Raw genomic sequence first — 10,000 nt, 5'->3', positions numbered from 1 at the left:
CTAAAGTGGAGAAACCGAGAGAGGCTCCACAAACACAAGGACAGCGCTCAACACGTTTATTATTTGTTATTTACACTAATCAAGCACTAGTTAAAACACATTCTTCATTTCAGTTTAATATCATTTGTTTTATTGTGATATATATTAAGTTAAAACACAGTGAATATAGATGTGCTTGATTAAAAGCTCTTAGAACATTTCAAATGTTAAGCTTCCTCACACACTATGAGACTAATTTAAGCCCAATATCTCATTTATTTAAAAAAAATATCAGTCATCACCATTAACCAGGGTAGTGTGTAGAGGAAGCAGGCCGGTGGTGCGGAGCTGTCAGCGGTGGATCATCATGCCTAGCTCAGACTGTAGTGTTCTGAGAACAGTGCTGGATCTGATCTGCGTGACATCAGACCGCTGACAGCAGAGATAATCAGAATGAATAATGCTATCGTGCAGGAGCTGGCCAGGTGTGACAGACATGCATTTAAAGGCTTTCTACGACTTGGCTGACTCAGATTTGTGATCTGAAATAGATGTTAGCGTCTCATGATGGAGTGTTGATCTTCTGGGTTGATCTTCTGATGTAACCAGGTATTTATGAGGCATCAACATGACAGAGAAGCGCAGGTGAGTTCAGACTTTAATCAATACACTTCTGACAATTAGACTGCATTTGTGTGACACACACTTCCCTTCATTTCTTTCCTCCATGAGGATTCTGCATCTGTCAGCTGTTCTCCATGTTCATCCATGCTCACGACACCACTGAGTTTATCTGAAAACCACATGGAGACACGGTTCTGTGATGTAGGCGAATTCTGGAGTAATCTGCCTCATCAGTGCAGTGAAATCTTTTTATAACCGCAAGCATCAGATTTAAGGTCTGTAACTGCGTTTAAAAAGCAGATGTGTCCAAATCTATCTATCCATCTAACTGTCAGATGACATCACTGTTGACAGAGTGTGTGTGTGTGTGTGTGTGTGTGTGTGTGTGTGTGTGTGTGTGTGTGTGTGTGTGTGTGTGTGTGTGTGTAATCGATCAGTGTTTTTCGTCTGTGTCGCCACTAGAGGGCGCTGTTTCTGCAGTCCTCTATCTGCGCTCTATTGTACGGCTGTAGTGTAGACTCAAGCTCAAACACATTATTTCAGCGAAGACCATCTTTTGGGAAGCTGGGGGGACATTTTCTTTGTCAAAATAAAAAAAACATTTAATCATCTTCAGTCTTCTGTCTGTTTAGTTAAGGTAGCGACAGAATAACTTACAACACCTTACAACAATAACATACAACTGTTAGCTTTTCTGTAAAGGAGTTTTCTCAGTTGGAACCTAGTTCTTTCTGATTTATATGTAAAAGCCTGATATATGTATATATATATTTATATTATGTGTGTGTAGAAAATAAAGTGAACATGAAAAGTGTTTGCTGTTTGCTTCTTTTCTTTACATTTCTCCAGGACACAGGCCAGGCTTACTGTATTTTAAATGAAAAGCCTAATTATTAATATTACTTAATATAAAAATCAGATTAGCAAATGATCCCCAACACAAACAGAGGTTTGAACAAGATAATTTCATGTCACGATGGAAAACTTACAGAAGCTTTGATTAGACTGAAGTTTCATGTAGAGGTGCATGTAGAGCAGGGCCAGTCTCTTTTAAGACAAGAACTTCATTCATTCATTCATTTTCAGCTCAGTCCCTTTATTAATCAGGGGTCACCACAGCGGAAAGGTCCACCAACTTATCCATCACATGTTTTATGCAATGTATGCCCTTCTAGCCGCAACCCAACACTGGGAAACACCCACACATTCTTGCACGAGAGTCATTCTTGCAAGGGAGTCTCCACACGCAACTGGCAATTTAGTAAGGAGGTGGTATTTAATTAGAAATGTCTGCCAGATTAGTCCAGTATCTTCAGTGTCGGTGATAGCAAAAGCTTCTGAACATCTTTGAGTGACAGATTATAGTGATGCCCTGTAGGAGAAGTCCTACGTCTGAGCCCTGGCGAACCCCTGTGCTGAGATGCTGGCACTCGGACACCTGCAGGACCACCCGGAGCGGAAAGACTCGGACCACTTCATTTGTCCTGAAGGTTTTCTAGAGGATCTGAGGGTTCAGCATGTCAGAAGCAGCACACGGTATATTTGGTTTAGTGAGAGGCCCTGCAGGGCTACACCATGAATTGAGCAAAGCAATGTCATTTAAGTGAGCTTTAATCTAGATCTTCACCATTACTCACAACATATCACACCTAACAATGATTAATTAACTCAATAAAAGCAGCACATATTCCTGGCAGAGCTCATCAGATTGAACGCTAGTGCATAGAGATCTTGTCCAATCATGAGGCCAGTGTGTGCCAGGTTTGCTCTTTCTGTTTGGAAGTGGTGTCCTGTTAAACATAAGATGTTTGAAACATGTCAAATCTAAACTCCCCAAATGCTGCCGCATTAAACTGATAGAGAACATGCTGCTGTCCCTGTGTTATTGTTCAGATTGTGTGAATACTGAGATTATAATGAGCAATTAGGAACATTTTCCCTTTCCATCTTCCCATGCAGTGTGGATTGTAGTCAGACTAGCAAGCTGCTAATGTGCTTAAGGCTCATGGTTGTAGAGTAACTCTCCTGTAATCCGCAAATCCTCTTCATAAAACCCACCTGTGTGAAATATGCTGAGCCCTGAGCATCCAGGCCTTTCACAGGGCCAAGGGTAGCCGTAGTCCCCCTGACTCCACACAATCTGCAACATGCACAGCTTAAAATAAGACAGACCAGATTTCTAATCACTGAATTCTTGTGCTTCAATCAGATGCGGTGTGTCATCTTTGGCTGGTTAATCATGTTTTTTTTCAGAAATCTGGTTTCTTTAGCGTAGGTGGTAATGAACTGGACTAGCATCCCCATGAAACGCACAACCTGGCTAAAATGTTCATCTTGAGCACTGGGATAGATCCTTCTGGTATAGATCTATTATTTAACCTGCTTTATTGTTGCAAAGCAAAGGGCATCGGCTGCGTAATAACATGCTGGATAAGTTGTTGGTTCATTCCGCTGTGGCAACCCTTGATTAATAAAGGGACTAAACTGAAAAGAAAATGAATGAATGAATGAATGAATGAAAGAATGAATGAATGAATGTTCCAAAGCAGTTTGACAAATAATCAGAACAATAACAGAATTGATTATGTCTGAAATACGCTCATTCTACTGTGGCAAGTTTATATTTTGACCATATCTTAGTAATTTCCTGCAGTTGTCTCCAGTTATATTTTAGAATAAAATTAAAAACTTTAAAAGACGGACTACTCTCAGAGAATGTGTGTTGGACACTGAGGAAGGTCCCGCATAAGCGAACGCTTGTAGACTTTCAGCATGCACTGAGCACTTTGTATAAACCCAAATCAAACAACATTGCTAGAATCTCGACAAGTGAACTGTTTCTGGACATTTGCAGATGAGCTTCTGCTTTGCCTTCTGATGGATTAGATTATTAATTTAACATAGTGTTAAAGGTGAACTCCGCACAAGATCCTTCTCCTCTCAGACACTCTGCAGTATTCACACTGGACCTTCTGAGACTTGATCATGGAAAAGGTCGATATCATTTTCCTTTTGAAACGCTTCCGCTTTCAATCATTTCAGCCAAACACAACTGTGATGTTGCTGTCTGTGTGTTGGAGAACTTCATAGTAGAAGTGTGCTGTTGTGTGTCAGAGAAAGTTCTTATTATCTACCTGCTGCTCAGGTACAACCTTAATAAGTTGATAAGTTGCCAGATATGCAGTGCAATGATGGCTGGGATTATTTTATTATCTCTGGCCTAAATAGACTGCTGCTGACAGCCTGGAAACATCAGCTAATCCCCATTGAGTCTCTATAAAGCGGGGTGTCCGATCGCCCCATCCAGTCGTAGCACGGTCCTGCCTCGTTTCTTCACAGTCCTGCCCAGACATCTAGAGATTACCGCAGAAGGGGCTGAGCGCCACATCCAACCGCAGCCATGAACGGTACAGAGGGACCGGCATTCTACGTGCCTATGTCCAATGCCACCGGGGTAGTCCGGAGCCCATACGAATACCCACAGTACTACCTGGTGGCGCCCTGGGCATATGGCTTGCTGGCGGCCTACATGTTCTTCCTCATCATCACCGGCTTCCCCGTCAACTTCCTCACGCTGTACGTCACCATCGAGCACAAGAAGCTGCGCACACCCCTCAACTACATCCTGCTGAACCTGGCCATTGCCGACCTCTTCATGGTGTTCGGCGGCTTCACCACCACCATGTACACCTCCTTGCACGGCTACTTCGTGTTCGGCCGCCTGGGCTGCAACCTGGAGGGCTTCTTTGCCACCCTGGGCGGTGAGATGGGGCTATGGTCGCTTGTAGTACTGGCCATTGAGCGCTGGATGGTGGTCTGCAAACCGGTCAGCAACTTCCGTTTCGGGGAGAACCATGCCATCATGGGGGTGGCCTTCACCTGGGTCATGGCCTGCTCCTGTGCCGTGCCGCCACTGGTGGGCTGGTCGCGTTACATCCCCGAGGGCATGCAGTGCTCCTGCGGCGTCGACTACTACACCCGCACTCCCGGTGTCAACAACGAGTCCTTCGTCATCTACATGTTCATCGTGCACTTCTTCATCCCACTGATAGTCATCTTCTTCTGCTATGGCCGGCTGGTGTGCACTGTGAAGGAGGCGGCAGCGCAGCAGCAGGAGTCCGAGACCACACAGCGGGCCGAGCGCGAGGTCACCCGCATGGTCATCATCATGGTCATCGCCTTCCTCATCTGCTGGTTGCCCTACGCCGGCGTGGCCTGGTACATCTTCACCCACCAGGGCAGCGAGTTCGGGCCCGTCTTCATGACCCTGCCCGCCTTCTTCGCCAAGACGTCCGCCGTCTACAACCCCTGCATCTACATCTGCATGAACAAGCAGTTCCGTCACTGCATGATCACCACCCTGTGCTGCGGCAAGAACCCCTTCGAAGAGGAAGAGGGCGCCTCCACCACCGCCTCCAAGACCGAGGCTTCGTCCGTGTCTTCCAGCTCCGTGTCTCCGGCGTAAACTCTCCTTCCAGACACTCTCGAAGCAGCGACCTGCACTGGGCTCCCACGGCAAACCACACAGAGACCACGAAGCGCTCAGCCCAGGGAAACGAGCGACCGCTACCACTTGCAGAAAAAAATGTCTGTCAGTTTTCCTTTTTGTATTTTTACAAAACCCAATTGGTTCAACCAAAAGACAGTTTTGAGAGAGGACAGACCCTGTTCTGGTTTCAGTACATCATCCAGCGAGTCCAGCGTAACGGTGCATAAGATCCTTCCTGTTCTCTCCTCCTAAAACGCAGCAGAAGGAAACACATCTTAACTCTCTTACTGCTGGACTCCTTATACTGGCTTTGTTGTGATTGTAGAGGCATGTATTCAAGGCAACGTAACAATAAAAAGCACTTTGCAAATTAAATCGCTCTGTTTATGTTTTGATTGAGCTGTGTCAGTGATGTGAACCTAGTATTAACACCTGAATAAATGATCCTGATGACTGATGAGAGCTTACCAGTGTGACTTAAATATTCCCACTGCAACTGCTTTCAAGAAAGGACAGATGTGTTTTCATCTAGATTGGTGGTCCCAATTCATTATGATTATACTAATAATTATTTTATTATTATTATTATTATTATTAGGGAGCTACTTGTAGATTAAATAGACCATGGGGGTAATTTTGTGTCTTAAATTTACTAATGAGGTTGAAGAACAGTTGGGCGTAGGTGTGAACATTAGGGTTAGGACTGTAGTGGTTAAACTCTGGGGGAAATTGGGTTGTAGTAAAGTTAAGCCTGTAACTACAAACATTTAATCAGTGCTAGGAATTAAAATCAATACAATGTGTGTGTATGTATGTATGTATGTGCACAAGCAGTGTGATAAATCAATGATTAAAGAATATAAAATGAGCTCAAGCTTTTAAATCAGTGTCAAGACAATAATACAAGTTTGAGAGGTAAAATTAGCAGCACAATAATTATAGATATCACAGCAGGATCAATCTGTTGTTCAGTGCAAGTCTAAGACGGGCGATGCTCACTGTCACCTTGGATTAAAGGCTTAATGAAGGATGAAATGACAGAAATGTATGGATGAATTAGGCAGGATCAGAATGGATGTGTTAATCCTACTCTAGGTCAGAGTGGTGACATTAGATTATGATTATGTATAGCTAGCCTTTCACTAGTGTCTCTGTAAACCCGAACACAACACACACACACACACACACACACACACACACACACACACACACACACGACAAGCACACAACACACACACTTTGTGCCTCAAAAACAGCAGGTAAGATAGCTCAGGTGAGCTATAAACAGGTTTGCTCAGACTGAATATATATATTTATATATCGCGTACAAAATGTGCCAAATTCCAAGACAGTGTGTTTATCACAATTTGTATTCTGTCTTTGATTTCGGCATTATGCAAATCTTTGTTTATTTTTATGACCTGTTGTTTTTATGTGTGCACATTCATTCCACACACTGAACTGAGCACACACTGGTGAATTTGTATGGAAAACTTTATTTGATAATAAAAATAGCATTCACAGACTTCTTTTTGATAGCTACATATACATCGTGATCCATCCAAACGGGAAGAAGAGAAAAAAACTTTACTGTGTGAGTCCACGTCTACTGAGACTAATGTTAAAACTTCATGAGTCAAATAAAGCTATGGACAATGCAGAATTTGTATATTTATATATATATATTTATATATTTATATGCATAGTTTTGTAAAAAGAAAAAAAAACATTAGACCATATACATGTACAGCTTTATCGACAGAAAAAGCATTTAAAATCCATATAACTTTGCAGAGACCACAGACAGTGTACAAGATCTGTAGGAAAAAAGCAGGCGATCATCACGACAGATATTCCTGGAAAACCGTCATTCAAGCAAACGCTCCTGTGTGCCCAACGTCTTCCACAATAAACATCTTCTTCAGGTGGATTTGTACAGAGAAAGGCAACAGTTTCCTTACCTACACAGCTTTAAAGTACATACAGTAATAAAAACCTGTACAAAAGACAGTGGCTGATACGTTCATGTGATACAGTACTATTCAGATGGAGGAATTCCCTGCTCCCGCTCCTGGTCAGTACCGAAACTCTTGTGTTCCTGGTCAAACACGTGTTGCGGATGGAGGACACGGGTGGCTCAGTTTGGCAGATCTCGCCTGGAGTCTTTCAGATCAAACCTGAAGCTTCAGTGCAGAAACTGTACATTCAGGCCAGAATCCACAGATTGGTCCTATCCTGCCTTTGGTAGTCTACTTGTGGAGGTAAAGGTGGCTGCTGTGTCAGGGACAGAGCTCAGATTAAAATCAATGTGAATTAAAAAGGGCCGCAAAAGAATATGCAGGGACTAAAAGCAGACGGCTTTCTCTCGTTTGACATATATCCAGTGTTTCTGTGTTGCTGAAGCTCGACTGGAGCTCGCACATAGTGATAAAATATACAGCTTCAGTGCACTTTAAGCCACTTTTTAAAAGCACCTGATTCCTTCAGAAAATAGACATTTTGTAATAATTCGCTTTAAGCTAGCTTTGTGTCGAGTTTTCTCAACTGTGCACATGTGCCTTTAGTTTCATTTCAGGTGGTTATGGTCAAAAATAAAGTCTACATCAACAACAACAACAAAAGAAAAAATTGTGCCACAGGATACCCTTCTGTTGTCATCTTTGCGCTTTGTTTGTGTGTTTTTTTGCTTGTGGGCGGCTCGTGCCTCAGTCCAGTGCAGGCTTCAGACAACCACAGTCAGATATCGACTAAGAGCAAAGATGCTTTCTCAAACGTCACATTTCAATTAGTCAAAATAAATAAACAGCTTAAATACATCACTAAATTAAACAGTAGCATCAGAGTTCAGTTTCTATTAAATTGTACAAACAAGGAACTAAAAGTTAAACGCTTGTGCTCTGGTTCAGTCGGTCTGAATTGGGAGAAAACAAGAGGACACAAAGAGAACGCAACATTCTGGAACGGAATCATCTGCATCTTTTAACTGAACATGGCTCTTTGACACAGGATGTGGAAGCAGTGTGAGGGATGAGGGACGGTCCGCGCTGGTCAGGTCAGATGCTGAGGTCTGCGTGGTTCTCCTTGTACAGGCGTCTCTTTGCCGGAGAGTTCTGTCCTCGGCCCGCTACGCTGGCGGCTCTCAGAGCGTTATAATAATCTCTCAGCTGTGGAGTCGCTGCCTCCTCCAGGAAGCTGCCGTCGCTGCTGCTGTCCGACTTCCTGTGCAGCAGTGTGTCTGCCCCACTACTGAGGTGTGTCTTCGGAGAGCTGTTCAGCAGAGCGTTCCTGTTCTTCAGCCCGCGGTCAGGAGTGCGGCCCAGGGTGCTGGAGGTGAAGCCGTTCCTACCGGGGGTCTTGGGCTCTTTCTGCATCGGGACGCTCCTCTGAGGGGTGGAGGTCCAACCAAGCGGTTCCTGTGGGCCCCGATCTGGAGACGACTCCTTGTAGGAGCGGCTGGTGCGACGGTCCACAGACTTGGCCCGGCGGCGCTCTGGGGAAGGGTTGCGCTTTCGGCCGGAGGAGCGGTCCAGGGACCCGCTGCGCACCTGAGAGCCTGAGCTGCTCTGGGGGTCTGTGGACGGTTTGCGGCCTCGCCTCTGCAGGTCCTGGTTGGAGGTTTTCCTCCCGAATCCGCCCTCCTTCCTCAGGGTCTTGAAGAGCTTGGCGATGCCGCTCTCTGACTCTGACTTCTTGACCTTGGAGCGGTCCGGGGATGGTGACGGGCTGGGGTGGTTGTTCCAGGGCTGGTGGTGTGGAGCGCTGGGGAACAGGCCGGGGCCCAGGGCCTTCTCTGGGTCTCTGTGGTGTAGCTGGCGCTGCTTGGGCTGGGGTGGGGAGTGATATTCAGATGTGTAGCTGGACTCGGACGGATGATAAAAGGGGCCACTTGCCAGTAAGGGCCTCACTTCCGAATTATTTTGTGGCCTGGGTGAGGGAGGGTAGCTGTCATTTGGGCCGTCTGGAGATCAAAAGAAAAAGAGATTAGATTTAAAGCACCCGACACCACGTCACATCAAACTGACAGCACATACAAGCAGAAAAATCACGCAACAACATCTACACGAACAGTCAAAGGTGTGGACAAGGGAACTCATTTTATATGGTCTATAAGTCATGCAAACCAGGACTAAGCCTGTTCCTGAGAGTTCGGCTTAAGCACATCTGCGCAGATGTTTCTGGATACCGTAATTCACCTGCTCAGGTGGGTTTAAACAGGGCAGATGATAAACTCTGCAGGACAGGTCTGGACTCACCTGGTCTACATGACTGAATTACACAGATGGTAGTATGGAAATTAAATGGTGACCAAAAGTGCTAAACAAAGCAACACTAGCATTTATTTAGGGTGAGACTGAGCAAAGCTGGAGCTCCTGAGAGGGGAAATGGGACAGAACAGAAATGAAGGCATCAGCAGCAGAGCACACTTCTCGACGTGTTGTTTGGGAATATCTGAAGTCATCATGTTTAACTCTTTCTGATGCAGAAGGTTTGTCTGATCAGTTTAATAGTTGCCTATGCACAAAAGGTCAGCAAGGGTGTTATGGTGCCTGTTAAAGTGTTAAAACAGTTTGGTGGATCAAGTGTTTTTAGAATGAACCCAGAAACACCTAATCGTAATCTCTCAGAACAGGCTCTGCTTCTCTGACGACACGACTGTGCGATGGCGAACACACCACAGGATAACTCTGATGGAGAAACACACTCTACTGCTCAGCACTGTGAGGACATCAGCAGATTTCTAGATTTAACAGCACTGCACTGACCAACTATCATCAGGCATGGTAAAAATGGTAAAATGTGGCATGTCCAGACTGACATGACGAGGTGCTCTTCCACCATTATATATCAGATCAGCAGAACTAACAGCTCAGGATCCGCTTGAGGATGAGGAGCATTATCTAGACCCAG

General features: G+C 44.8%; 2 protein-coding genes across 12 annotated transcripts in view; one reads left to right on the top strand and one right to left on the bottom strand.

The window, feature by feature from the left end:
* The first annotated feature begins 3,918 nt into the window (after positions 1-3,918).
* Positions 3,919-5,467, top strand: rho (rhodopsin). The gene has a single exon (NM_131084.2). It carries the CDS (start codon positions 4,004-4,006, stop codon positions 5,066-5,068), a length of 1,065 nt encoding a protein of 354 aa, NP_571159.2. The 5' UTR covers positions 3,919-4,003; the 3' UTR covers positions 5,069-5,467.
* A 1,101-nt stretch (positions 5,468-6,568) lies between these two features.
* The window catches only part of magi1a (membrane associated guanylate kinase, WW and PDZ domain containing 1a), a 44,426-nt gene continuing 40,994 nt past the window's right edge, over positions 6,569-10,000 (bottom strand). For 8 of the 11 annotated variants that reach the window (XM_073911371.1, XM_073911373.1, XM_073911372.1 and 5 more), the window contains one exon: positions 6,569-9,050. In XM_073911371.1, the coding sequence (XP_073767472.1) occupies positions 8,146-9,050 (905 nt within the window). In that variant the 3' untranslated portion in view covers positions 6,569-8,145. The remainder of the gene's footprint in view (positions 9,051-10,000) is intronic. The other 3 variants (XM_073911379.1, XM_073911380.1, XM_073911382.1) reach the window with 1 other exon arrangement.

Source organism: Danio rerio, chromosome 8, assembly GCF_049306965.1.
Source record: "Danio rerio strain Tuebingen ecotype United States chromosome 8, GRCz12tu, whole genome shotgun sequence".
Lineage (NCBI taxonomy): Eukaryota > Metazoa > Chordata > Actinopteri > Cypriniformes > Danionidae > Danio > Danio rerio.
The sequence above is the reverse complement of the archived record's forward strand: the minus strand, read 5'-3'. Positions and strand labels throughout refer to the sequence as shown.